Here is a 27,997-nt window from a genome sequence, read left to right as displayed (position 1 = left end):
AGGCTTCCAGCACAATGGTTAAGGCAGAAAAAGGAGAAGTCACCTGTTGTAATCTTCTCAAAAAGCGTCTTAAAATAGATCATTTATTTCTGAGAAACCCACCATTAATAGAGAGATGCAGGCAAAGAAAAAACCCAATTAATATTTTTGCCTTGGTGTGCTGTTCACGCTTTCAATAAAATGTCAGTTTGGTTTTTGTTTTTTTTCCCCAACTTAAAACAGCAGAAGATGCTGCTTTGAAGTATTTTGTTAACAAATGTCCCAGACCCAAGTTAAAGTCTACAGATCATCAACGAGGTTCAAAGAAAGTACACATTTAGAACATTTGCAAACTTTGGTGATTAGCACACACACTTCAGCAACATAGATTGGTGCTTTGCTCTCTTTCAAGCACGGACAGTGGAAAAAAAAATCTCCTTACAAGCAAAGAAAGGCTAAAAGATGGTTTCGAAACAGCAGCAGATAAAACAATCTCGCAGGGATACTTCCTTTGCTGAGTAGCTGCTGGTCAACTCTTCACCAGCCTCAACTTCCTACAGGCCTCAGCTTCCTCCTGTGTCTAAACTGTAATTCTTTTGAATGCAGTTAGTTTTAAACTCAACTGGAAGACAGCATTTGGTAGTGCCTCTAAAAATGGGGGAGGAGCCAGGCATGGAAGTTTTGTGAATCTTTAATTATAGTTACATCATCACTGACAACTCCAGTTTTCAGTTGCTTACCCCCTTTCGTTTTAACTTTCTCTATCATAACTGTCTTCTGGACTAACTATTTTTTTCTTATTATGTGTTCTTAACCATACTCAAACCAGTCTGAGTATGAAAATTAAATAGCACTAAATATAGGTAATATTATCGCACAATAATGAAGTTGCGGAACACTAGCAATAAGAAAACAAAAGTATCTTCTTCTTAACAAGAGTCAGATCCGCAGAAGTGACCTCTATGAACAGAGGTAAACACAAGCCCACAACTACTTATACTATTGGCATCTATGGAAGATCCTTGGCTTTGTCAGTGGGAGAATGACCTGGTTTTTCCCACCTTTTCAAAGGAAGGGGTTAGTATATGAGAGGGAAAGAGCGTGTCTGCAAGACTGGCTGGCTGGTTATACTCTTGTTAACTGCGGTGCGAACAATGCAATGCAACAAACAGCCTAAATTCCAATGACATGCTTCAATTTAAAAAACAGTGGCTGCACTGAGTGAAGCCTCAACCTTGCAGTTGGCAGACAACTGGAAACACAGACTCATCTTTTTGCTCGTTTCCTCCGTGGAATGTGCATCCTTGCTGTAAGAAAAGCTCCAAGTTCTCATATTAAGAGAAGACCACCAGTTATTTTTGTTTTTAAGCACTAACAGTATTCACATTTAAAATCGTATAAATGCAAGTGCCAGAAAACAAGATGTAGTCAAGAGAAGACCAGCTAAATTCTTCTGAAGTCTTGGGGTGTATGTTATTAAAACTTCTTAGAATACACAACTTTGTGACCCAAAGTCATCCCCCTCAAAACCAACATCTTTAAAACTCTTTACAGGAAGCTTTAACTAACACAGGAGGAAGTGTTACCATGGTATTAATTCTCATTCCACCATGCGTCTGGTGGTTCTGTTGATCTACTCCACAACAGAGCTTTTAAACATCTGAAGGATCGTCTTTTGCTTATTCTTGGGTAGTGAACAAATATCATTTGCGTCACTGGTATTAACCACACAATTCAAAACTTTTCCTCCCTTGATGCTGGGCGACTTCATTCGGACTCTGGTAGGGGACTGCCAGTTTTCATTGCAAGAACCTTTCCGAGTTTTACGGTGATTTGTTTCAGCCTGGTTTTTTTGAGCCTTTGAGTCTTTTGCCATTTTAGGACTTCCCTTTCTCGCAGGAGAGTCTTTCACAAACTGAGGTGGTTTGGTGCGAAGAAGGTACTCATCTGGAGAGCCCTTTTGTCGATTGAGTGTCCTTTCCTCCTTGTTGATCTGTTTTTGTAGCTGCAGAGCCAGAAGCCTGTCCTGCTCCTCTTGCATACGCCTTTCATAGAACTCCTGCTCAAAGGCTTTCTGCATTTGCAAGTTAAAATCATTTACCTGCTCCCCTTGGTCCTCTAAGCTTTCTGTGAATGTTCTTCTCCTCTTATCAAGCACACACAAGTCAACCGCTGCTTCAGCTGGTGGCTCCAGCAACCTTCTTTTTGGAGTCTCCTTAGTGTTCTGCAGTCTCTCTGGTTTCTCTTCATCTGAGTGTCCAGTCACCTTCATGACACCAGATTTTACACTTTTGCTGTCAGACACCACAGAATTTGTTGCTGACTGAATACGGGTGCAAGTTTCAGCAGAGATTTCGTGGTTTATGTTTTCTACATGTGTTGAACTGCCACTGTCTGACTCGATTCCATCATCTTCTCCTTTGGATCTGCAAAGAACTGTTCTAGACCCTTCCTCTTCTGCGATTCCATTAAGCTCATCTGGAACTTCGTCTCCTAGACAATTTGGTCCTGGTGTTTTTTCCTGCTTGACAGCACTGGTGTCCCCTGAAGCTGAGGCACTGAAATAGTTCATGCATGATTCTAAAAATGAATCCTTAGCACTGGAATCTTTAATCACACTGGTCAGCTGTGGAGACAGTGTTGGCATTTCCACTTGCTCATCTTGCCACACGGAACTGCTGCATTCATTGCTATTGGTCTCCTGAAGAAGAGGGAGAGATCGCTAATAAAAGTAAATTTATCAAAAGCCAATGGGTATGAACAAAATGCAAACCCCACTTCTCATAGCTGCACTGCTCATAACTAACCAGGGATAAAAACTTGGATTCTTCTCTTTTTTAAAAGAAAAAAAATACACAATTGTTTAATAATAATGAAAATATTTAAAACAACCTACAAAAGCACAGCTAAAGGACCGAAAACACAACTGCAGCATTCTCCTCTTATCAATGACTCGAATCAGGGTATTAGCCTGCTCGTTTTCTTTTGAAGCCTAACAGGAAAGATCAGACAGACAGATCAATGGAATGATGAAAACCAGAGTGCAACCTCCTCCAGTGAGCTCCAGAACCCTCATTTTAGTTTTATGCACCATTGGTTGCAACGCAGCATTCGCTGAAGACATTTAGGTATGGTACTTGTAAGGCCATACAAGGTAACTATCGAAATAAGCCATAGGCGTGTGCCTGTGGACTGTAAAGCATGGTTTCTTCCCGTGACACTTTGGGGAATCATGAAGGCAGTTCAAGAAGGGCAAGACAAACTGCCCAGCGCTGATGTGCAAGGGGAAGATATGATTGGCAATCCTATAGACAAGGGGAAAATAACCCATAATTAACCACCACTGAGACTTATAACAACATGATTCTAGTTACCGCAGAGCCAGAATCGCTCGTTCCTCCTTCTGTTGTTCTAGAGAATGATGCTGACCCCAATGAACGATGAACCTTTGGAGACAGATACCTTAAAGGGGGGGGGGGGAAAAAAAAAGTATAACTTTTTCAACTTTGTTTCTTGACTTGTCAGTCCTTTGCGCTAACCAAGATCTTCAGGTTCATTCTGAAGAGAAGGGCAAGTGGTTCCCTTCTCCTCCATGTTATCCTGTGAGGAGTTGTCACACTCAACAGTTTACATTTGCCCCAGACTATCCAGGGAAGTTGGGCTACAGGATTCCAAAGAAGCAAATGGAGCGGAGGGACACTATACCAAGAAACAGACCAATAATTACAAAAGAAAAACTCGAATTACTTACTTCTGAATGTCTCCAGAGTTGCTTGATTTGCTCTTCATCTTGCACAAATTAACTGGGGATGTTTCGGATGAGGGACTGCCTGCTGGTGAAGGACTGCTGAGCACACGTCCTTTGGAATCGTCATTCTTGGATGACAAGTAAAAGTAGCATCATGTAAAACAAGACACAACACAAATTGAAGAAAACCCGGAGAACTACTTTACCTCTGCTGCAGAATTAGTTACTTTTGCCCAAAGAATTCTAGAACCTTAAGTAATGGATAGTTATGGAATGAGAAATGTTACATCTTCTGAACGGTTTCCTGTATCTGGCATTAGGGGACAAGAGGTTTTGCTCAAATAAGCAGAGTTTCATCTTTAGGTCTACTACCAGGTAGCAAAACCCAACCAACCAAAACCCCAAAACAAAATAACAAAATAAACAAACAAAAAAACCCCCAAAACTTAAGTTAAACTTTCATCTACATTCCCTTTTTTCAGTACAGGTTACAGACATCAATTTCTCACAATGAAGTATTTTTAAAATCATGGGTAAAGGAAGTATTCAGAAGAAAACCAATGTTTTAAAATGTTTCACAATGAAAACATCCAGTATGTTTCAAGTTCGTAATATACAAGAAGACATATTTGGGGTATTTCACTGTCCTGGTTCGAGGTAAAACAGAACCAATTTTCTGATTTGCAATTTTACCTTTTAGCTGGGCCTCTTCCAACTGACTAAAATCTGAAATTAACAGCATATTGTTCAGAAACTGTCCACTCTCAGAGTGATAAGACCCGATCATACCAAGGAATGGTATGCACAGAGGCTCTTGCTTAGACTTATTGCTATAATGACCAAAGTCAGCTAACTTCGCTGCTTGACCCGTTAGAGGGTCGGAAGCGGAGATGCATAGCGGGGTCCCACCTGCAGGGAGGAGCGGATGGGACAGGTGACCCAAAACTGACCAACAGGGTATTCCATCCCATCTGCACCACGCTCAGTATAAAAGCTGAGGGATCAAAGAGGCGAGGCTGCTCTGGCTTGCTTTTTCTTCAATGGCCCATGTCTGAAGAGGACCCTGTCTGTTCGTCTGCCTTTGATCCCGATCCGAGCATTCCTGACTTTAGTTCCAGAATTCAGCTCCTGTCCAACGCTGACTCCAGTCTGGGACTTTCCCTGTGTCTGCTGGTGACGCGATTGTCATCCTGGGAGCTGGATATGGTTTTGTATATACTGTATACTTTTTTTTCCTCTTTAATTTTTATTATTCTATTATTGTTTACTATTTTCTTATTTATTATTATTTTCATTAAAGTAGTTTAGTTCTTTTCCTAAACTCGTAAATCTCCTTATCTCTTCCTCTCCTCTCTGAGGGCCATCTGTTGTTCTGATTGGCCACTCCGGCCAAAACCATAACATTCACCCTCCCACTGGTTCTTCAAAAATTAATAGTCAGTCAAGGATCAAAAAGTATTGGGGTTAACAATAGCTTCCAATCAAAATGAAAATAAATTTACATGATTACAAATTTTAACTTTTGCTCTGAAAAGTCTAAGTTGTTTGCCCTATATCGACATTTTCTACTGCCCTCCTTGATCCTAACTCACCAGACTGTTACTCAGCTGCCAGGCCAACTCTTCATCCTGCTTCAGCTGTTTCTCCATCTCCCTCCGTCTCTCTTCTGCCAATCTGTGTTCCTCTTCCTCTTCTGCTAGAAGCCGTTGAATGTATTCCTCGCTTGCCTTGTTCTCCTCTTGTTCGTGTGCTCGCCTTTCTGCCTCCACCTAAAAAAGAATTTTTTAAATGCATCTGGTTAAGACTGTAGGAGCACGCTTTATGCCAGAACCTCTCAACTGACGGTCCTTAAAGGCGAACGATCTGCTATTCACAAAAACACTCTGCACATTTCAAAGCCAGTATTTAATTACACAGCTCTCCAAAGACATAACAATCAAACTGATACTATGCGTAGAGTCTTCAATGTGATAACAGTGACATAACTTTTGGTTTCTGTAAGACTACACCGTTGGCCTTGCTAGCATGCAAGCTTCGATTCCTTTACTCGCCTTTTGAAAACATTAGTAACAAAATCTAAGACCTCCAAATACACAGATCTACAGAGAAACTCAAATTAAAATCCTTTATAAGGCTGGATGCCAGCTAGATGACAGCATTTGCTCAACCTGCTTATGTCATCGTAATCCCAGTATTAGCACAAGATGCCTAAAGGACAGCACACCTCTCTTCTCAGTCCTTCAGCTCTCCTGAAACAGGCAAAACCCCGAGCTGCAAACCAAGAATTTGAAATCTGCCTTCTTTATGGCAGACATCCGCTCGTGGTAAATCAGTTATCAGTAACTCCACAAGTACTTCAAGAATGAATAAAGCTTTCTTAACTAGGTAATGGGATTTGGAAATTTCCTTTAGAGAAGAGCGTCAAGCTGTAATACTGCACAACCTATGTTAAGTCTGAGTTTCATGTATTGATGTCTTATGATTGGCACCAGACACCATTACACATTTCACCGGCACCGTCTCCATCAACCATTGATACTATTGCTGCCAATCAGTCTTATCCCATAGCTACCATAAAAGAGAATCCCACAGTCCTCCACTTCACGTACGCCCCCTGCTCTTGTAACAACCAGCAATGGGGCTGTCAGGGAAAGGAGCACTCTGATACCGCTTCCAACTACAATGCTTACTAGTACTGTGTCTGAATTAGAGGAAGGAGGACCCTTTAGATCCTTAGACAAACGCTAAGATTTCTTGAAAATCTTTTCTGATTTTCAAATGAACCCAGATAACACAGGGAGTGAACAACGCTGTATGTTCATTACCCAAGTCCACCTAATTGTGGTATGGTACTTAGGGAGGGAAACCAAAAAGGCAAGTACAAGCCCAAAGCCAAAACAATTCCAAATTTTTCTATTTCCTAGTCTGAAATATTTTCCATGCATCTGAGGACCTAAAAAAGGCATTTTAGTCTGTGGGCAGGGACGTAGAGAGCGAAAGGGTGACTCTTTACCCCTAAAAGAACTCTTCTGCAGAGTTTTGGGAAATGGGAGGTATTGGGTAGCGGGGACCCACCTGGGCCTTCTGCTGTGTCTCTGTGCGTTTCCTAGCCTGCCAAGCACACCCAGTTGAAGGACAACAAGACAGCACACGTTACTGAACCGACTGAGAGGGTGGGGTAGCAGCTATAGGTCAACTCGCACAAGAAAGCTTGAGAAACATCACCTCACGTCAAACTCAAGGAAGTCTCTCCTCTTCCATAAAGGACAAAAATTTAATTCCCGCCTCAGGAACGACCAGTTTGTTCTTGCAGCAATAATGCCCTTTTCAGTATCTTTCTTTTTAATTAAATAACATTACAGCTGTTTGTGGGAACAATTAAATAACTAGATATAAAGCATTTATGCATTTAACTATACTTTTAGACTTACCTTGCTAATCTCTGCTTCATATTCCTGCCTCAGTTCCCCAGGCTTGCTCAGCTGGTGTTGTGGATGAGGGACACAGACTAAATGAGGGGAAGGAAACAACAGAAGTGAGGAACAAAGCGAGACAAGGACAGTCAACAACGAAAGATTTTAACAAAAAGTCACCTCCATACCACGTCACAGAAATGATTTGACTCAAGTGCTACAGAAAAAAACCCACTTTGCATTACAAAGGAACAAAATAAAAAAGGACTGTGTGAGTGGCAAGAACAGTCAATGTTTTCCAAGCGCTGCATGTAAAGCAAAATAAATATGCTGGCCATAACTTTACATCTTTTGCTTTTTGCAACTAAAAAGACTTCATAATACTGCAAGTGGAACAACATGTCATAGAGCCAACCTACCAATTAGCCTCCCCCAATGGAGCTGACAGCATAATAAAACCCAAAACCCTTCAAAGAGTTAATCACATTTCACTTCCTCTTCTCTGACACCACAATTTTAGGCTCGGAGACTCCTGCATAGACTGAAGCCCTGGAATTTCTAACCAAACTGATTAACGGCAGTTAATCAACAGCAGTTTAACCCCTTCACTTACTTGACAGTGATAAACACAAACACCCAAATACGGCACTTACAGATTTCACAGCTGAGGTTGTACCAGTAAGGACAGGCAGCCATACACTGATTGTGCCAAACCCACCTAAATGATCAGACAATATAACCTACTCTCTGTACCACGAACGAAAAAGGCCATTTCCCTGCCTTCCAAGCCCCTTTCAGAGGCGAGCTCTGACACCGCATTCTCTAGCGGTAACGCAGCCTGTCCATGCAGTTTCTTATTTCACAACATCCAAAGTCCACCAATGGTAATTACTTTGGTAAAACAGCGACATCCCAGGACAAGTGACATTTTACTTACTTTCCTCTTCCAAATCCTGTCCGTTAATCCTACGCTCACATTCCTTCGGGTACTTCTTCTGAATCTTTTCCCAGAGTTCCCAGTTGATAAGAGTATTTCTGCGGGCATTATATCGTGCCCAGGAAGAGACTCGACGCCGACAAAAAGGGCAACAAAGACTGGCCTTTTCAACGGTCAGCTGGAAACAAGAATTACAGAGGGTATGGTTGCACGGCAGAGTCACGGGCTCCACAAAGATCTCCATGCAAATTTGGCAGAGGCAGTCAGACAAGGAGAGCGGAGCCTCCGATTTCTTCGACATGCTGACTCGAAGTAGAGAAGCAACACTAGTACAACATCAGTACCTGAAAGCAAAAAGAAACATGGCCTTTACTTCCCGTGATGAATCCAAAAGAAAACAGAAAATGCTCAGTTTTACAGCTACTTTATGAAAACACTAGCGGGTTTAAGAAATCTGCTTAAGTGGTTACTTCCCCTCACAATCTGAGATTCTCAGCTTTCAGAGGAAGACCCGGGTCTTTCCAGAAGTCATTGAGAAACTGTAGCAGGTTTTCCTGCCGCAGTTTCCAGTGAGCTGTAGCAGGTGCTTTGGGGATAGCAAGGAGGTGGTAAGGAGGAGGGGGAAAGGCGAGGTCTTCTGTCATTCTCTCTGCTAGCAATAAGCTACGCTCACGTTTGGTGGATACATTATCACAGGTCCCTTAACCTTCCCTCCAGTCAGTTCAGTTTAAGTCAACTCAGCCTTAACCTTCCATTCCGTCAATTTTTCAGTACACGCGCGTCCTTCAGAAGACGCTTCTGGTACAGACTTGGTTCCAGCCTGCTCTGAAGGTGAAACACAACATCCCTGTGCATCAGAGGAGGGGAGGCTCCTCCTCGTTCAGTCATTCGCTTAAGCTGGGACCAAAAAGTTAAAACATTTTTTGTTAACGTAAGCAAAGAACTAACCAACGCAGTCAACACTTCAGCATCTTCTTGTCCAGCTTAAAATGGTGGGCTCATCTAGACATTCTCTCACCCACCCTCCTCCACTTGGCCAAAAAATACTGTGGAACAGAAAATAAAAATAAAAGGTACATACAGCAAAAAGGATAAAAATCCTGGGTTTTTAAGCTACGGGAACTTAAGAAAGCTCTTAGACGCTTCCCAACAGCCCGGTTCACAACGACAGGCCGTCCTGAGAGAAAGGCTGCCATTTCAAGCCACGCAGGAACTCGACATGGAGACAAATATACTCGAAGTTGGGTTTTATTGTTTCTGCTCTCCCTTTGTTAGATAAAACAAACCCTTAATTTATTTATTTTTTTTAAAGGCTGCTAGTTAACACGGAAACACCCCGTTTTGCAGGCGGTTTGCTAAAAATACCGGCTAAACCCGTGCATACCTGTTCCGGCCCGATTTCCCTCGCAGCCGGACCGAGCCCGGGGACGCGGGGCCCGGGCAGCCGCTCACGGCTCTGGGAGGCCGCTCCGCCGCCGCGGGGAGAGGCCGGGCCCCCCTCCCGCCCCAGCCCCGCACACCCCCGGTCCCCGAGCGCTCAGAGCACGGGGCCGGCACCCAGCGAGCTGCAGCTCGGCGGCGGGGGCGCGGCGGCCCCCGGGCCCGGCGGCAGGCAGGGCCGCAGCCTCCCGCAATGGCGGCCGCCCTGACGCTGCCCGCCCGCTCCGCCCCGTCTCTCGCCGTCGCGCCGCTCCCGCCGCCCGACCGCTCGTTGCTCCTCCTCCTCCGAGCCGAGCCTGCCGGGAGACAGAGAGCGGGGGCCCTCAGGCGGGCAGGCCAGGGGAAGGCAGGCCGAAGCCGCGGGAAGGCCGGTTGGCTGGCCCGCACGCCCGCCCATTCGCTTCACCCAGCCCCCGCCGTCACGGCCTCCGCCTCTGCCGTCTCAACGGTATTTCAGCCATAAATATTTACCGACGGGACCTGCCGAAAGGCGGCCTGGCAACAGGCCTGGCTAGAGCCCTTTTCTCCCCCTATGCGGAAAGAAGGGCTGCTGCCGAAACTCTCAGTCAGAAGAGGGAAAGGCTATCAATATGTCCTAGCCTGAGTGCTAAAAATGTGCATCTTCTGGCCTCATTTAATCAGGGAAAGTAATCATAGTGTTAGCGAGTTGGGGTTTATTTTTCCTTCGCTTACTGTGGGACGGAGTTACCCAAACAGGCTTGATGTCCATGGGATCCTGGAAGCGGCACGGCTGGTTTTAAACCGCATATATATGTCCTGGGCTGCGCGGTTGGCTTTGTCTTTCAAAGAGACGACTACCAAAGGAACCGTACTTTTTCCCTGCATCGCCCATTTCTGCAGTGAATGGGTCGGCAGGGGCTGTACACCTGGTGGATTCCACCCGCGGTCACACCAGTGTCACCTGCATGTGAGGACGGGGACCGACCTGTCCCTCCCCGTGCTCACCTCCACGGTACCTCCTGGCCCGTCTCCTCCTCCAGGATTTCCTCCTGCAGCTTGAACTTCTGCGCCAGTGTCTCCAGGCTGGAGTCCAGGGCTGTGAACCGAGCCTCCACAGCTTGCAGCTTGGCTTCCACTCTGACGGATGGAAAACAAGGACATTTCATAAGGACTTGGGCAGTGACCAGTGCCGTGATGGTGGGTGACACTTACTTTGTGCTGTGACCAGCTCCAGACCCCGTTCTGAGGCTCCTCCCAAGCTGTGTGGGAACATACACCACTAGAAATTAAGTTGTTTGGACACGGGCCAGGGCTTTTGGCCCTTCCCTGGTGCAGAGGTCATATAACTTGTAAATACAGATGCAAGATTCGTAATTTGATAAGTGTGCAGGTCTCAAGCATTTGCCACGTGAGTGGTGCATTTTTTTTTTCTTTGATGTATTTTGAGGTGATTTTTTGTGCTTTTACTTGTACTATCGTGATTTTTTTGAACCATTTTCACTGTGAGGGTGGTGAGCCCCTGGCCCGGATTGCCCAGAGAAGCTGTGGCTGCCCCATCCCTGGAGGGGTTCAAGGCCAGGTCAGACGGGGCTGGGAGCAGCCTGGGCTGGTGGGAGGTGTCCCTGCCCAGGGCAGGGGGGTGGACCTGGATGATCTTTAAGGTCCCTTCCAACCCAGACCATTCTATGATTTTCATTTGGCATTGAGCAGAACTTCTCATTCTTCCTCAGATTAAAAACTATGCAAATAAGAAACAAGACACCCACGGTGTTTCTTTTCTCCCATCAGCTCATCCTGCTCTGGTTTTCCCTTTTATAGGACTGTCCTTCCACAGAACAACCATGTGATAAGAAGACCTTAGTGAAACAGCAATAAGAAAACTGCTTCGTAGCTGGTATTTATTAGCTGCTTTTTCATTACTTAGCATCTGTTGCGTTCTTCCTTATTAAAAAAAAAAAAGGCAAAAAAATGGTGCATCTTTGTACTCTCTTAAATTATGATCCTAAAGACGAGTTCTTGAGTTTGAGCTACTCCACTCACTTTGCTTAAGAAGACTGCCTGGTTTAAAAGAACTTGCTGTGTTTAGGGATGATGGATGAGGGAATGCAAGTATTTATGCTTTGTACCTATTTGCCGCCCTTTATTCCACGAGTAGGGTATGCTGGGCCTCTGTCCTTCGGGGGTGATCTTCCTAAAGATAGTTTTCTTTAAGTTTGCCTCAGCGAACTGTTCTTGAAAATCCTGAGGAACCCCAAAGTATCAAAATATGAATCATTCAAAGTTCATTCCTAAACACCAAACAAATACCTTGGGACTATGTAATTGACAAGCGATTTACTAGCAGAACATCAGCTACTCCTTGTAGACTTTTGTGATTTTTCCTTGCATTTTACTGGCAGAACTTCAGGCTGTATCAGTTAAATGAAAACTGTGCCATCGCTAGATTTTATTACGGGCAAGACCCTACATTTTTTTCTTTAGCCTCTCTTTCTTCATCCCCAGTTTGCTCCACTGCTGCTGTTACTATCATTATTGTATTGTTTTAATGCGTAGGGAATTGGATTCTGAATTGTGACCTCCTTGGGTTAAACACTGTATTAAGGTCTTTACCTTCTTTGTTGTGGTCTTGTCTCGTTTATCTTTGGCTGAACCTTTTTATAAGGACAAAATCCACAGTAGCTTTCAGGTGATGACATTAAAAAGAAAATTAAAAAAAAAAACAAAACCACTGGAGAGAAAAACCCCTCCAAACAACCAGAGGTTAACTTTAGATTGTATAAACAGCAGATTAAATAATTTACCAATAGTTTTCCCTTCTTTCACGCATACTCCGTGGTATTTTAAAGCGTACTGTTTTTAGAGAAGGACCAAGCACACCATTGCTTCGCTAACAGTAGCTGCTCCCTCTACCTGCCTTCCTCTTCTGCTTTGGGTACTGCCTGCAGCGGACCTGAACGAGGTGAAAATAAAAAGGCATCATCAGTGGCGTATTTTTCTAAGTCTCCCTGACCTTAATTCATTGTCTGCCTGGCAGCTTGTGCAGATCCTCGTCTGACGATTTTCTGGTGTTTCCTGAGGCTAGGAGACTTCCTCTGCCATCGCGTGAAAGCTGCGGACATCCTGAGCTTAACTTTGGTAGCACTTCTCTTGCTTCAAAGCAAGATTTTGATTTCTCAGAGCCTCCTGTCTCCTGCTGGGACTTTGAAACTGGGCATAATTGTTCCTGGGTGGTCGTCCCTCATGTTGCACATCATCCCTGGACTGTTGGAGGGGGGGGCGAGTTGCCCTTTTAAGTATATTTATGTGCGCATGCTTACCATGAGAATTTTAGGAGTAAAACAGAAGTTTAGTTGGAAAAATTGAGCTTGTGTGATGTAGAAATGCAGATAGTTCAGAGGAATTGGGCGAGCGGGAATGTCATAACAGGATTGAGTCTGTCAATACAGCAAGCGTGCGAGCTGAGCTGAGGTGGGTCCGTATTTGCTGTAAATACGTTTCAGATCCACTCCACAGCTCTAGCTGCGCAAGCAGAGAACAGCAACCATCAAGGTGACGCAATGTGGTAGCGCAGAAACCCCAACTGGAAAAGTTTTAGGAATGATATGGTGCAAGCGCTCTTTGAGAGAGAGGGGGGAATCCTCAGAAAATGAGTATATTCTGCAAGGTTTGCCGGGAGAGATTTGCCTGTGAATTGCTCCCTGATTGCAGCTTTTTATCAGGGTAAATAAGCTTCCTAATGGCCCATTTTTGCGAGCTTTCTCCTCTACAAATAACAGTAAAGTTATCAAAGATCTCATCATTAACACCACTGTCAGTGCTGTAGTTGTTTTTCAGCAGCCAGTGCTTTAGTATTTGACCAATTTTGTCTTTCCAGCACTTTTTTGATATGGGGTATATTTCTCGTCTGTAAATTACTCTTGTGTATTTTTAAGCAACTGTAGGAAACGTTTCAGCATTTGCGAATTTTGGTTCTAAAAAGGCCTGTTCGGTTACACAATGGTACGACTGATCTCCATAACTGATCTTCTACAGCTTTTAGTAACTTGTGATAGAATCTGTGCTGCTGTCTCTTGAGCAGAATTCTGAATGAAACAAGGAAGAACGGATTAAACCTCCCGCTTCCATTTCAGTCACAACCTCTAAGCACTGTCTCCTGTAATGGAAGTGAAGTCCCTGTTGAGTTGGTGACCTCTAACATCTGTCTGGTGTATGCACAAACCACATCCCCATTCTTGACCAGAAAGCTTTTAAAGTCTTCTCTTCTTGTTAGCATACAGAACGTACTTGTATGGTTTGCAGTAAGAGATCTAGCACTGCCCCTTTTCTGAAAGCGTGGTTGTATGCGTAACCTTATTTCCGCTGCTCAGGCATTTACAGAAAATTATATTTTTCATGACTTTAGAGCTGTCACATTGGTTTTATTTTCCAGGCTGATGCAGAGCCCCACACTTCTCCACAGCGCTCCCTGTACGCTCACTGCACGGGACTCGTAAGACACACACTTCTTCTATCAATTTCCCACACGCTTCATTTTCACTTTTTCTTTCAGGAGTGGTTTCCGTGTTTCTGTTTCTCTCCCTGGCCAGGTCTCCAGTATCTTTTTTTGCGGTTGCTGCTGTGTGAATCAGGAGTGATAAAGGCTGCTGGTGAGCAATGTTTGTATCTTGACCAGAGGAGCAGGCTCTTACCAAGTCTGTCAGCCTGGTGTTAGTCTGGAATCATTAATTTCATAAATAGAAGCACTGCACTTCATCAGTTGGGATACTCTCGATAGACAGTCATCATTTTTACTACAGGTAAACCAGAGTTATACAGATGACACCGAAGTTGACTTGAAAATTTCTTGCCATATCATTTGCACGGGATCTTTAAAAGTAATGTATGAAAATTCATACATGAAGATCCGCTGGGAGGGAACACTGTCTCGCCTGTCTCTAACTGTGGAGAATTTCAGACCCTTTTTTCATCCCTTCTTCCTGAAGAGCCGTGCTCATGGCTTACATCTGATCCCGCGGTTGTTGTCTGCCCAGCTGGGTAGAGACACCATCTACTGCTGTCGCACTGCAGCTGAACACGTGGACTGGTGCCAGCCGGGGCAGCTTGGGCCAGATTGTTTTACATGAAGCCAATGAACCTGTCTGTCAAGCGTTCCTCTTCCAAGGACAGGCGTTGAAAACGGAAGGTGAATCAGCGTCACGTATGTCCCAATTCCCCAGCGACAGTGATTTTCTTTCTTTAAACTGAGAAGAAATGTCCGTTCTCAGGTAAGATAACCACTGACTTCCTGTCTTTGAACCCTTTGGACTCTGAGGCATTTTCCCAAATTCAGAAGTTCGTTCCAAACCTCCCATTTACAGAGCACGAAGCCGAATTCCCCATTACCCATAATCTCCCAGCAACACTTGACGCAGCAACAGCCCTTTGCTGAATTGCACAAATCCTGCAGCAAACCCCGAGGTTTGCAGGCTGGCCAGAATGGTGGCTCTGCCCCCCTGCCCTCCCCAGCGAGTCAAGGAGAAAGAGAAGATTGCTCACGAACCCTTCCCGTATACACACAATGTGTATTTACATCCTATTATCCACGAGAATCTCCAAGGAAGCACAGGTTTGTTGCGCTGACAGTCTCGTCTCCTGTCCCCTGCCCCAGTCCCCTACGCCCTCGCCCTTCCCTGTCCCTTGGCGCAGCGCGAGCACAACGCTTCAGTCACCTGTTCAGCCTCTCCTTCAGGACGTGCAGAGAGATGCCGGCTTTAGCCATCTTCCAGAACACCCAGAGAAGAAATAAACACCACAGTGGGCTTGATCCTCCCTCCTGGAGCAGGCAGCAACACCAGGGACGGGGGATCCGACTCCTGCTGGAGGCTGTTTGTAGCGAGGCTTTTTATAGACTGTATATCCAAATATAGGTCATAGATGCACGGACACATGCTCATGAACATCTCCCGTACTGAACTACGCATCCGGACCACTTCCTCAGACCCACCGATCCCGTTTTCATAGACAAAATCAATTTAGAGGTGGCACAAAAGGGCCTACCCACGCTATTCTGCTTTTTTTTGCTGTGTTTTGGCTTCATTTTGCTGTCATGCCCACCACTTCATGTCTTGGGCCAAAGTCTCCTGCTGTTAAAGGCTGTACAAGCAGATTGCTTTTCTGCCCTTTTATTTTTTTTCCCTGTTTAAAAGGGATGATCAGATTTGGATGACAACGAGCCCTATTTGGTTGCAGGGAGCTGCTTTGAGGATGAAGGATAGCTAAACCAAGATGGCTGGAATCTCTTCTGTAAAGGATGGAGAGCCAGCACAACTGGCTAATGATTTTCAGGAACTGGGTATGCAAAAAAAGGAGCTCGAATTTTTTCCATCAAAAAGAAAAAAAAAAAAGAAGGCAGATAGATAGATAGATAGATAGATAGATAGATAGATAGATAGATAGATAGATAGATAGATAGATAATGTGTGTCTGGTAACAGCACAGCTAGTGAAACAAGGCAGCACAAACCCCACACCGGCGAAGCAGGTCTTCAGCCAGCTCCAGGCATTCAGTTTTGTGAAAGGTTAAGGACAACCTGAGAAAAAAAACACTTTTTTTTTTTTTTATTTATTTGCCCAATCCATGGGAAATCCAGCACGAACTGAACATGTCAAGAGCTGCAGCATTCCCACATTCTCCCCATCTTCAATTTGCAAATTAAGAGATGTTTCCAGCAAGCCGAATTCTGCTCGTTGTGTTTCTAAAGCTTTGGGAAGACAGCAGTGGAAGTATTTGAGTAAGGAGGAGCCGTGCCTTTGGCCCTTTGTGTTCCCCCTGTGATGGGGCTTACAATACCCTTCTCGAGACAACTTTGTGTGTTTGGCAATATTAGACTGAGTAGAAGCACAAGGAAGCCATGAGAGAGAAAGCATTTATTAAGACAAGTGTTAATAGCTTTTTTTTTTTCCCCTGGGATAAACAACTAAATGCATAAGACAGCTGACCCATCAAACAGATGTTAACATTGTCCCCTGCTCCTTCTTTTACTGCAGTGCGAAAAAATCCACTTGGCGATGACAAACTAATTTGATTACTCATTAGTTGATGCTTCTCTAGTCTTATATGCAGCTCCTGACAAACCAATTAAAAATATATTTCCACTATGGCCAATTTAAGCTGACTGTGACTCAGTTTAGTGGGGAGAGTACGGTAAAGCACTGCAATAGTTCAAAATGCAAGGAGCTCAGCCAGTGACATCTCTGTCACTGCTCGGCATCCTCATTTAGCATTGTGGGTGCGTGAATTTCTTCCTCTAACTTTAGGTCAGCTCAGTCATGAAGTAGTATTACCCCTAAATATATTGAAACCCGTTTCACTTAAATTCAAGAAGCAAACTGCCGACCCTGCAAGAAACAGCTGCAGTGAATACCAACAGCTGCTGAAAAACAGCGCGAGGCCAGTTACATGGTGAGTATTGTGTGAGTGCACAGCAAATCCCCTTCCGAAGGACGCGGCAGGTTTCACTGTTCAGCTCACTGTCAGCGGATGTAACTGGGCTCATTTCAAACTCTCCAAGGAGTGGTTTACCCCCACAAATTTCTTTAGACGTCTCAGCTTCTAAGGTTCTGGCAACGGATACACAGATACAGAACTGCTCTGATCAGCAACTAATACTCTCTTGGAGCCTTTGATCTCTGCGCACGAGATCCAGTTCACCTTCTCTCCGTGCTCAATGGTTAGCTTTGGTAAAACTCTAGCTTGTTCATTTGAAGCCACTTTGTTGAGCTTTCCATCTTTTTTGGTGGAAGCGGGTGCTTGGGCCTTCTTTCTCTGCAGAGATTTTGCTGGACTTTTCTGCTGCTTTCCAACCTCACTGCTGACATCCCAGAGCAAGACTTTCCCGTCATTTCCTCCAGTCAACAACCAGTACGCTTCTGGCATAAAGAGGACCTGCGATACTCCCAAGCTGTGACCTTGAAACTCCAGCTCACGTTCGAACTTGACACCGGTGACCCTGAATATTCTGACTTTGCCGTCTTGAGCTCCGCAGCCAAAGATGTTGCCGCACGATGCGACAGACAGGGAATGTGCTAGCGGCGGGTTAAAGAACTGGCCAGCTGACTGTGGACTGTCTTCCTCCGTGTCACACTCCTGCAGATTTGTGGTCCACAAGGGGCGAGCTTTCTGCAGGTTCCACAGCATAACCTTGAAAAAAAAAAAGCATGAATCAATGAATTAGTCCATTTTACGTGAAATCCAAACTAATAGTAAAAATACACAACCACACTTCTTGCTCTAGCAAAGGCTACGCATGAGCGCCAGAGACGCAAGATGTGTTGTGAGGGGTGGTTGAAGTTCACCTGATAAATACGGCAGATCTTTATGGCGCGCTTTCCAAAGCCTCGTGCTGCCCTACTCAGCAGAGTCAATGACTCAGACCTTTAGACCACAAAATGGATGAAAAAGCTGTTCTAAGTGCTTTTGCATTCATCTCAGCAGCAGTAATCATAATATACTGCACATCAATTATTTAAAAGGAGGGACACGGAAACGCTAGCAGTAAATGGAGATTGTTATCATTCTGAATTTTAGTTCTGTCTCTGCTACGTACTTGTCCTAAAATAATCTCTTCCATGAACATGTTTGAAAAATGGAACAGCAAAAGGCAAACAGTAGTTCAGGCCTTCAGACATATATGGGGTTTTTTTTGTTGTTTTGGTTTTTTTATCCAATGAGTAGATCTGGTTTGTGCTATTTCCCTATCAAGGCAGGGCGTACTTTTCCTGATGAGACTGGGGGGAGGTTGAGCTTTTAGGTTTGCTTTTAAAATGCCACCCCACCTCCAGGCCCCTCATGAAGCAATAACTGTGCCTTCAAATGAATCCTGCGTCTCATACAGCAATTCAAGTACCATAGATTTATACTGCACCAGTTAAAAATAATTCTCTCAATACTTTTTCATTGATTGTCATTTTCAAGGCCAAGAGATAGGAAAGCACAAGTCAATCTAATGCAGTACTGGTGTGCAGTTGGCTTTTTTTAATCAAAGCTTCAATTTGTTATTAATAAAAATATTCCTCCACTAATAATCTCCAGCAGAAAGTACAGGCGTCTCTAAATTTGGGCCACAAAAGAGCTGTCACACTGGCTCTGCGTTCCTGTAATCCAAATCACACTAAAATATCAAAAATATGTTGTTTCTCGTCACTTTTCTGTTTTAGCCACTGCTGTTGCTGCTACATTAAAACTACTTTGCTACCGATGAAAGGGAAAACTTTCCACGATGACTGTGCAGAGCAGAGTAAATCAGAGAGGCTGGGTCCTAATGCTTAAGGCAAATACTCCCGTTTTCATCACAGACAGCACTGCATCAGCTTTATGAATTCAGCAAGTCCTAACAAGTTTTCTGCAAACTAAGTATTTTCAGTCCTCGTGGCATTTTCCCTGCTTCCATGGAACTTCTGAAAAAACTCCAGCAACCTAAATTTCAGTTCTCATCAGCTACAGCTTCAGTGAGGGTTTGACGTACGAGCTTGATGCTTGTAGGGCTCGTAACTTGTCCAAAGACATGCTGCAGCTCAGCATTTCAGACTATTGCAGCTCAGCTTCTCTTTGTGAAATGATGTATCTTAAAGCCAGCCTCGATGCAGAAAAACGTTCTTTTCATTGCACAAAACCACACTAACAAATTCCTACTAATCTGGGATCCTGGCTTTCACCTAAAAGCCAACTTCCCAAGCTACAGTAAACCATACTAAAACTAGAAAGTCACAAAAACCCCCACCATTTCACTCGCACAGAAGTGGTATATATCAATGGTTACAATTCCGATAAAAAAAAGTTTCCAGACATAGGCTTGTGAACCTGCATTTTAAGGACCTGAAACTAAGTCACCTGTCTAAGATGCCGAGCATTTACTACTCTCTGACTACCACTTTGGTATATCTGCAAAGAAGTTTCTCACGGTACTTCCATTTAAAATCCTACATCCATCTTTTAGTCAACCTATGAATAAATGAATAAAAAAAGAATTCAGAAAATTTCTGAAAATTTGGCAAAGTCTAAACCTGGCAGGCTTCCGTCAATCTGCCCCTATTTGGATATTTATACTTACTGAAGTTATATGATCCTATGATTCTATGATCCATGGCTTTAATACGGAAAAATACTGCTTATGCTAAATATCAGCATGTATTTGTTCTAATGAGTGTTAGATGCTCTTTGGTTTGGAGAACACACAGTGACACTGCTCATCGCTGTCAAAGCAACTTCACCCTAATACCACTAGAACCACGGAAACCTTTGTAGAAGTGATAGTTTTAATCTTGTGCTAAACTAGGAATGTGGTCAGATCTCAACCACTGGAAAGAAATTACTGAAAAAGAGCCGTTCTGGGTGGCCTGCTTTGGCAACGTAACCTAAAACCGCGTTAACTCCTAGCATGGTTTTTCTCAGAGCGCTTCCACAAGTGGCATGGAAAAGCATAAAGGGCAAAGAACACTTAATGCTTCCAAGAGGTTAGTCAGAACAAAGGATAAATTTATAAAAATGACTTGTTCTGCATTTCCTCTGCAGCCATAACTTAGGACAACTTCTGGTTTTGGGTCCAACAGAGAGCTAATGTGGCCAGAGCGTGCTTTGCACCACTTTCACATTTCCCCCCACCCCACGTACTTCTATAATGTAACTATTAATAAAGATAAAAATAGGGAGAGGAACTGCCGAGTAGAAAATGGCGCAGCTTCTCCACCAAAACTACTTTAAGTTAAGTAGTTTTCCGGCAACTGCAGGCTGTACACCCTGAGTCTTAGTGAAAGTCTGTTGGTGCCTGGCTACACAGGTGGGTAGTTATCGTTTTGCTTCTCCGATAACCATCTACTTCTATGCAAATCACCTGCATGTCCAGTCCACAGGAAACAAGGCTTTGAGGCCTCTGAGGTCGAAAGACAACAGAGGAGCAGATGTTTGAGTGTCTCAAGGACCGGCTGACTTTCTTGTTTTCCAAGTCCATGATCTTTATTGCCCCCGAGTCATCTGCCGCAGCCAAGAAACTCTCGGTCTCGTTCACTGAGAGGCAGTTGATCTCCTCCTCATTCACGTGGAAGCGTTCAATGGGCTCCTTGAGGGATCGGACATCCAGCAAACTGATAGTTTCTCCGTGGGAGGTGTACAGCCTGGTGGGATGGCGGGCAGAGAACACCACGGAGGTCACGTCGTCCGCCTTGGGGAGCTGGAGCTGTCCTGCTGGAGTGCTTCCCCCATCCCACAGCGTGAGCTCGCCTCGCTCCGCGCCTGAAGCCACCAGCCCTTCTGTGTTTGCGTTCAAGCACAGTATAGAGGACGAATGTCCTCCAGTCCATTTGTCCGCCATGTTTCAGGGACACCTCTGCAACAAAAAGAAACAAACCCTGAACTGAGCTGGTGCCGGTCTCATTACAGTGGAAAGCTTATCTAAGCAATAAGATCGTCGCGGTGACTGTAACGCAAACTGCTTGAAACTCAACAGGCACCTCCACAGATCAGTGCCCCAATGAAGCCTTGGCTCAAACAGCATCAACACCAGCCAGGAGAGTGCGGAACGGCAGCGGTGCTGGCACCTGGACCCGCACAGTGCCAACGGGGCCGCCGAGGCGAGAGCTGCTTCCTCAGCGCGCAAGGACACGGCGTGCCTGACTAAACGGGGGCATAGCTCCCAAGGGGATGAGCTGGAGAGGGGCAAGGGGAAGACACCAAACTCGTAATTTTCTCCTGACTGGTAAAGACTAAAGCGTGTTTGCATAAAACGATAAACAATGTCATCTTTTTCAAAAGGCGTTACCTCTTCAAGGGAGGTAGTTACGAGGTTCTCAACGGGTTTAATCAGGCCTCAAAGCGCGCCCATCCAGCTTACTGTGCTCCCAGCCCTCTCCTTGGCGCGAGGGGTCTGTTCAGGGGACCAAACCAGCAGAAAATGAAGTGGGGTGGGGGGAAAGAGCAATACAAAAACACAAGTTCTGGAGAGACCAGGATGCTGCGGGGGAAGGAGAGCTAATACCAGGGTAGGGGCGCAGACAGCAACGCAGAGTCTGTGGGAGCTACGGCTTCGGCGACTGGGGCACTACCTTAACTCTATAGTTTTATGGCATTATTGGGCCATAAAAGGGGTTTTGTTAATTTTTTTTTTTTTTTAACGACGTTATGTTTCGCGTGTGACTTTGGCCGAGCCCGGTCTAAAGAGCAGCTAGACCCCATCCCATCCACCAGGGAAACTTCAGTCTCGTCGATTAAATACAACCATAGACGCCGCCGGGGACCTTACCCGCAACTCGGCTCGCCGGTTCGCGGCCGGCCTCCCCCGCTCCGGCGACGGAGACCACTTTTCCCGGCCGCCCCTCTGTCCCGGTAGGCCCGACTCCGGGGACGCCAGCTCGGGAGCCCCTCGCCCCGTCCACCCGCGGCCCAGGGGGGTGCGACGGGCCCTTCCCGGTCACCGTAGGGGGGTGGGTGGGTGTGAAGGCGCCGCCGCCCCGCCCCGCCGGGCCCCTCCGCGCCGCCTCACCTCGCCGCCGCCGGCTGCCGCTCCGCGCATGCGCCGCCGGGCGGGGCGGGCGGTGATGGCGGCGCCGGGCGCGGGCGCCCCCTCGCCGTGAGGGGCCGTGAGGGGCCGTGAGGGGCCTTGGGTGGGAGGGCGCTGGGCCCGGGGCCCGCCGCCGCTGTCGCCGGCCAGGGGAGGGTCAGCGCGGCCCCCGCGGCCCGGCCCGCCGCCCGCGGGGCTCTCGGGGAGCGGGAGGGAGGCGATGGCGGCGGGCCCCGGCGGGGGGGCGGCGGCGGCGGCGGCGGGAGGGCCGGGCTGGCGGTTGCCGGGGCGGGTGCTGGAGCTGGTGTTCTCCTACCTGGAGCTGCGGGAGCTGAGGAGCTGCGCGCTGGTCTGTAAGCTGTGGCACCGCGTCCTGCACGGCGACGAGAACAGCGAGGTGTGGCGCAGCTTGGCGGCCCGCTGCCTGGCCGAGGAGGCCCTGCGCACCGACATCCTCTGCAACGTGCCCACCTACAAGGGCAAGGTAAGCCCGGCACCCCCCAGCCCCTCGGGGACACCCCCCACCACCCGCCGCAGCCCCTCGGGGACAATCCCCCCCCTCGTCCCTCCAGCCCCTCGGCGACAGTCCCCACCGATGCTCAGCAGCCCCCCAACCTCTCGAGGACAATTCCCCCCCCCCCCAGATACTCAGCACCCCTTGGAGACAATATACCCCCTCAGCCCCTCGAGGACAATCCCCCTCAGTAGCCCCCCAGCCCCTCAGGGACACCCCCCCCAGCTGCTTGGCCCACCCGCCATCAGAAATCGAGGGGGGACCTTAAGAAACGTGGCAGGATTTTTATCTTCACCCCTTTCTCCTCCTCCCCTAGGTCCGTGCCTTCCACCACGCCTTCAGCACCAACGACTGCTCACGGAACGTCTACATCAAGAAGAACGGCTTCACGCTGCACCGCAACCCCATCGCCCAGAGCACGGACGGGGCGCGGACCAAGATCGGTTTCAGCGAGGGCCGCCATGCCTGGGAGGTCTGGTGGGAGGGCCCGCTGGGCACCGTCGCTGTCATCGGCATCGCCACGAAGCGGGCGGCCATGCAGTGCCAGGGGTACGTGGCCCTGCTGGGGAGCGACGACCAGAGTTGGGGCTGGAACCTGGTGGACAATAACTTGCTGCATAACGGGGAGGTGAACGGCAGTTTCCCCCAGTGCAATAACGCGCCCAAATACCAGGTGAGTGGGGCTTGGCACAGGTTGGAAGCTCCACCATGTCTGACGGTGGCTGGCCATCAAGAGCTTCCTCCCTTGCGTGTCCTGGCTGTCTGCTGAATTGGTCCTAAATGTCCGCCTAAGGGTCTCTCTGCATTCCCTGCAGAAGGCAGATCCTTCTGCCTTGTGAGCCTTTTCCTGTGTGGTGTTCAGCACACCTGACTCTCAGTTGTTTCTCCACTTTTATTTCAAATGTTGAGTGCAAAGCATGTTCCGTGGGTGTCTGTTCAGACACCATGTTCCTTTTTGAAAGAAAAGCTGAAAAGACTGATGTAGCCTTCTGAAGTAACGACTTGCCTCACAGCGAGGCGAATGTCTGTGGTATTTTACCCTCTTGTTGTAGGGCAGTGTGAGCTGAGGTTAGTGCTTAGGCAAGAGTCTTCCTGCAAAAACCTGCAGCAGTGCTGAGTGCTGCTTGTTTGCTCGCTGGCAGCGTTCCCATAGGTGACATCCCTTGGCTGGGATGCTGGGATGTGATGTTCAGATAATTTCAGGTTATTAAATAGCAAGTGCCGTTCCACCTTTTTGTCCCTGTAGGAGAGTTTATCTTTGTTCTTCTGGCTGCTTGCACAACTACATTTTGACTGCTGGATTTCCTCCTGTTACAACTTAAGCTGTATGCATTATAATTTCCATCTCATAATGCCGTGGCTTTGTACGAGCATTGGTTTATGTTTCAGTTGTGGGTGAAGGTCTGTGTAGTAACTTGTATCTGATGTTCCTAAATTTCAAGAAAAAGTTGACCGCCGAGCACTTAATTCTGTCTGAAGGCTGTACCTGCCATTTGGGGAAATAATACCTAAAATTAGTGTAATTAAAGAGATTTAGATCTCTTTCCATTTGCATGTTCCCTAGCATGCAAATTGGGTCAGCACTTTTCAGACCCGACCCTTTGTGGTTGCTTTCTGCTGTCCTTGCCTAGGCCTTTCTGCAGCAACAGGGTGAGGAAGGGTTTTGAAGTCGAGAGTCTCCAGCTCACGTCGGGGCTCACGGGTGAATGCAGTCACCGCTTTCTCTGTAAAAGTGGGCGAGAGCTCAAAGCGGTGACCCTTTGGAGTATTTTGTGTTTAGTAAGGCGTGTACAATGATCTGCTCAGAGAAAATATACTTCAAGGAATCACGTGTGTTTGTTAGTGCTGGTGAGAAGAAAAATGAGTTGGTTAGAAGAAATCCCCAGCATTGGGGCTGTCTGTTGAAGAATCTGGAGTTTGTGTGGTGTCCTGCTGTGCTTGCTGCTTGTGTCTGGGACTTCTATTTGTGTCTAAAATAGTGTGTACTAGATAAATGCAGGGAGCACCATGCACGCCCAGATCCAAGTCTCTTGCTGTCTTTGCTGTTGGTTTCATTTGTGTGTGTGTATATATGTATATATAAAAGGTTTTTCATGCTTATTTTGCCTAAGCTTTGCACTGGAATTTCCATCTGCCTTGGTGAGGGAATACCTCTGTCAGTGACAGCACCTGCGTAGTCAGTAGTGTATTCTGCTATATTTTGTATGTGGCACTTACCATTTTAAAATAAGTTTGTTGGCTTTACAATTGCTCTTCATGGAGCAATTACTGCTCAGCAATGGCAACAGCTAAATATGGATTTCAGGTAACTTGGAGGCCATTACCAAGTTTCCAAAGCTCTGCATTATTCTGAAGCATATGGCAGGTAGTATGCTCACTCTTGCTGCTCTCGTGGGGTTCACATGAGAAGGGTTGTGTTTATTATCGTGTTAAGTACGTGCTGCCCTCTGGAAACGGGTAGCAGAAGTACTCAGGATCCTTGTGCATTTGAGCAAAATTGACAAATTCCTGTTGTAAAATTAATGCAGTCATGAGAAACAGGAAAGCCTTGCATTAAAATTATCGGCTGCATTCTACATGGGCTATGTTTTTTTATTTTTCTGTCTCTGTTTGAATATGCTGACTCTTTCTCTGTATTTTTTTTTTCCAATTCCCCCCTCCTGTCTCTGTTTCCAGATAGGTGAAAGGATTCGAGTTATCCTGGACATGGAAGACAAAACATTAGCATTTGAGAGGGGCTATGAGTTCTTGGGAGTTGCCTTCAGAGGACTGCCAAAAGTTTGCCTGTATCCAGCAGTGTCTGCTGTGTATGGTAACACAGAAGTGACTTTGGTCTACCTGGGAAAACCTCTGGACGGATGACGTGGATGGTTTCATTGGGACATCGAGATGTGGATGATTGGAAGGAGAAATCTGCATGTTGGTTAGAGGGAAACGTGTATTAGAGGAAAAACAAAAAGTGTGGGTGTGTGTCCAAGAACCATCAAGGGAATCACACGGAGTTTTGAAACGGAGGACCAGCCATACTTCAGGAATTGTGTTACATTTCCTCTTTCTACCAGGCCAGAAAAATCCTCAGGGTTGCAGTTGGTTGAGTGGGAAGCTGACACATGCATGTTGCAACAGATTTCATTGCTGAGATGGCGGTGTGTGACCTCAAATATTTAAGAAAGGATTTGATAGAAAACTGCTTGAGGAAATTAACCTGAGATTTGTAAGTAGCGTGTTTTGTGAAAGACTCCCATTTTAAAACTGCTTGTTCCTTCCCTTCCCTCCTTTGGGCCAAAGCGGGCGCCAGAGGAGAGCGAGTCTGGTTGGGTTTTATTTACAATTTTTAACATACTGAGAAGCATGGTCTGTCTGGACTGCCCTTCTCTAGTATAACGATACAAAATGTGTGCAGCTATTTTTAAGTGTATTTTAAGGGTTGTATATACAGAACACATTGACAAGAACAGTTAAAAGAAAGGGTTTGCTTTACTCTAACTGGGACATAATTTCTTAAAGGGAAAAAAACCCACGACGTGGCATCAGAAAATATGCCTTGGACAGATATATAACATTCATGTAAGTGTTCTTCTTCTGTTGTATTGTAAAGCATTTTGGGATGCTCTTGTGGAGTACGGTGCTACATTGGCTCATTTTCTGTGAAAGTTTCCATAGCTTTAGCAACAGTTTTGATCTCTGTAGGAAACACAAAACGTTTTCCCCGCACGTTTCCTTTTGCCAAAATTTGCGGACCCTTTTAGGAAAGGAAGGTGCAACACAGTGGTGAGCTTGCCTTCCTTTTGACATCAAAAATACTAACTTTTAAAGCATTCTTAAACTTTCTGATCACTGTTGCAAAATGTTTCAAAATAATGAGGAAGGAGCATTCAGTTTCTGAATCCAGACCTTGTTTTCAGCTTAAATGGCTTTATAAGGCTTTAAGGCTTGGCTGAACCTTTCCTTAATTAAATAAACCCCCCCAGTACCCGAGTATTCACCTGCCCATTTTCAGTCAGGACAAATAAGACTGTCACCAACCCTTTGATGGGGATTCTGGATCAGGTCCGATGGTCGGGCTTTTCACTTGCACCAGTTTTCTAAAAGACACGTACAGCCGCCCCCGTGGTGTGTTGGTGTGCTGGCATACGCCGGCCAAAGCCGAGAGGTGTAGCAAGGAGGCACTTTCTGGTGAAACCGCTTTCCTCTGAGGGGGAAAGGTCTGTAGGGGGCCCCAGAAGGGCTCCTTCTACTGGGGCATTATAATCTGTAAGGCCGGTGGCTCTTGACTCTGTTTTTTTGTCGGTTGGTGTTTCCCAGAGCTGTCTGAACTATTTCAGAGTTGGGCATGCTTTTCAGAGAGGGAGAAGGAAATGTTTGTACAACCTCTTTTTGCTTTATTTGCGCTTGAGAATGTGAATTGCTTAATATCGGACACTGGCAATTCTCTGAGCATGGAAGAGAGAGGAATTCCTCTTAGGCTGTTGCTCATTTTTCCCCCCTGTTACTCGAGTAATGCGAGTGCGAGCAGGTGAGCGGGGCTCCTAGTCTGCCGTTGAAGAGCTATCCGTGGAGTGCTTTTTACCTAGTAGATAACCAAGTTCTGCACTGGAACAGTGTATGTACACTATTACCATTTAAAAGGATTTAAAAGTATTTATTTGTTTTGTGTGTTGTTTATTGCTTAAAGGCAATATCGAGGTCTGTTCCTCTTGGCTGCATTAAAGAAACAAAATACACAGTGAGAAATGAAGATGTTTTAAGTGGTGCTGAGAACAACCGAATAAACGAAGTGGGATGGGCATACGAGTACCTTTTGGAAAAATCTGTTACAAGCATCGATTGTACTGGACTGTAAAGTATGTATCTGCGTAGCAGAACTGTGGGGCATGAAGTGGGGAAAAGGAAACAAAACCCTGTCCAATCTCAGAAAATAAACTTGTCCCTGAGGTGAATGTATTCTGAGTGCGGTCCTGAAAGACGTGGCCTCTGCGCTTGTTCATGAATCCAATTAGATGCAAGTAAACCCTGAGAACTTCTGAGGAGTTTTGTTCACAAATTAAGATTGATTTCTGTTCTTCAGACTGCGTCTTACCCTCTCAATAATTTCCCTCTAAATTAGAAATGCTGAAAGTTGAACATTCCTTAAGGGTGGGTTTGAGGGGGGGGGGCTCACTTATGTAAGATTATAACTTATTCCTGGAGACCAATGCTGGCTGTACAAAATATTAAAATAAACTCTGCTATAATTCAGAAGGAGATATTGGCGTGGGTTGTTGTAATGACATCCGCGGTGCAGTGACAGGCAGAGTGGCGTAGCGGTTCGGTGCGCGAAGAAGATGGAGTGGGAAAGGCTTCCCGACGCCGGAGGTCTCTGGGTTGGAACTGGGGTTCTGCTGCTCTGCCCAGGCGCCTCCTGCCCAGGTCACCTTCTCTCTGTTTCTTTAGCTTTCCCTATGGAAGTTCGCTATTTTGCGGGGCTTTTAGGAAG

The 27,997-nt window shown here is 46.1% G+C and overlaps 3 protein-coding genes and 1 long non-coding RNA gene across 9 annotated transcripts; 2 read left to right on the top strand and 2 right to left on the bottom strand.

Annotated features, from left to right (window-relative positions):
- Window positions 1-46: 46 nt before the first annotated feature.
- RNF168 (ring finger protein 168) lies at window positions 47-15,335 on the bottom strand. 3 transcript variants are annotated; one of them, XM_074589984.1, is made up of 8 exons: window positions 15,187-15,335; window positions 10,484-10,615; window positions 8,078-8,421; window positions 7,159-7,235; window positions 5,320-5,496; window positions 3,731-3,855; window positions 3,354-3,441; window positions 47-2,680 (listed from the first exon to the last, which is right to left on the bottom strand). In XM_074589984.1, the coding sequence occupies exons 3-8, from the start codon at window positions 8,376-8,378 to the stop codon at window positions 1,613-1,615; spliced, it is 1,836 nt and encodes a 611-aa protein (XP_074446085.1). In that variant the 5' UTR covers window positions 8,379-8,421; window positions 10,484-10,615; window positions 15,187-15,335; the 3' UTR covers window positions 47-1,612. The 3 variants fall into 3 exon arrangements, with proteins under 3 accessions (XP_074446085.1, XP_074446084.1, XP_074446086.1); XM_074589983.1 differs by lacking the exons at window positions 10,484-10,615; window positions 15,187-15,335 and adding an exon at window positions 9,462-9,743; XM_074589985.1 differs by lacking the exons at window positions 10,484-10,615; window positions 15,187-15,335 and adding an exon at window positions 9,026-9,101.
- Window positions 14,629-17,660, top strand: LOC141744325 (uncharacterized). The gene is made up of 3 exons (XR_012587412.1): window positions 14,629-14,742; window positions 14,836-15,083; window positions 15,207-17,660. It is a non-coding gene; the product is annotated as an uncharacterized LOC141744325 (long non-coding RNA).
- On the bottom strand, window positions 16,366-22,029 carry WDR53 (WD repeat domain 53). 4 transcript variants are annotated; one of them, XM_074589988.1, is made up of 4 exons: window positions 21,990-22,029; window positions 21,270-21,374; window positions 20,346-20,837; window positions 17,069-17,656 (listed from the first exon to the last, which is right to left on the bottom strand). In XM_074589988.1, the coding sequence occupies exons 3-4, from the start codon at window positions 20,820-20,822 to the stop codon at window positions 17,069-17,071; spliced, it is 1,065 nt and encodes a 354-aa protein (XP_074446089.1). In that variant the 5' UTR covers window positions 20,823-20,837; window positions 21,270-21,374; window positions 21,990-22,029. The 4 variants fall into 4 exon arrangements, with proteins under 4 accessions (XP_074446087.1, XP_074446089.1, XP_074446088.1 ...); XM_074589987.1 differs by lacking the exon at window positions 21,990-22,029 and adding an exon at window positions 21,750-21,964; XM_074589986.1 differs by lacking the exon at window positions 21,270-21,374 and having other exon boundaries at window positions 16,366-17,656; window positions 21,750-22,013.
- Window positions 22,027-27,465, top strand: FBXO45 (F-box protein 45). The gene is made up of 3 exons (XM_074589990.1): window positions 22,027-22,491; window positions 22,838-23,194; window positions 25,198-27,465. Exons 1-3 carry the CDS (start codon window positions 22,228-22,230, stop codon window positions 25,381-25,383), a joined length of 807 nt encoding a protein of 268 aa, XP_074446091.1. The 5' UTR covers window positions 22,027-22,227; the 3' UTR covers window positions 25,384-27,465.
- The last annotated feature ends 532 nt before the right edge of the window (window positions 27,466-27,997 follow it).

The sequence above is a fragment of the Larus michahellis genome, chromosome 6 (assembly GCF_964199755.1).
Source record: "Larus michahellis chromosome 6, bLarMic1.1, whole genome shotgun sequence".
NCBI lineage: Eukaryota > Metazoa > Chordata > Aves > Charadriiformes > Laridae > Larus > Larus michahellis.
This window is presented reverse-complemented; position numbering and strand designations above follow the sequence as displayed.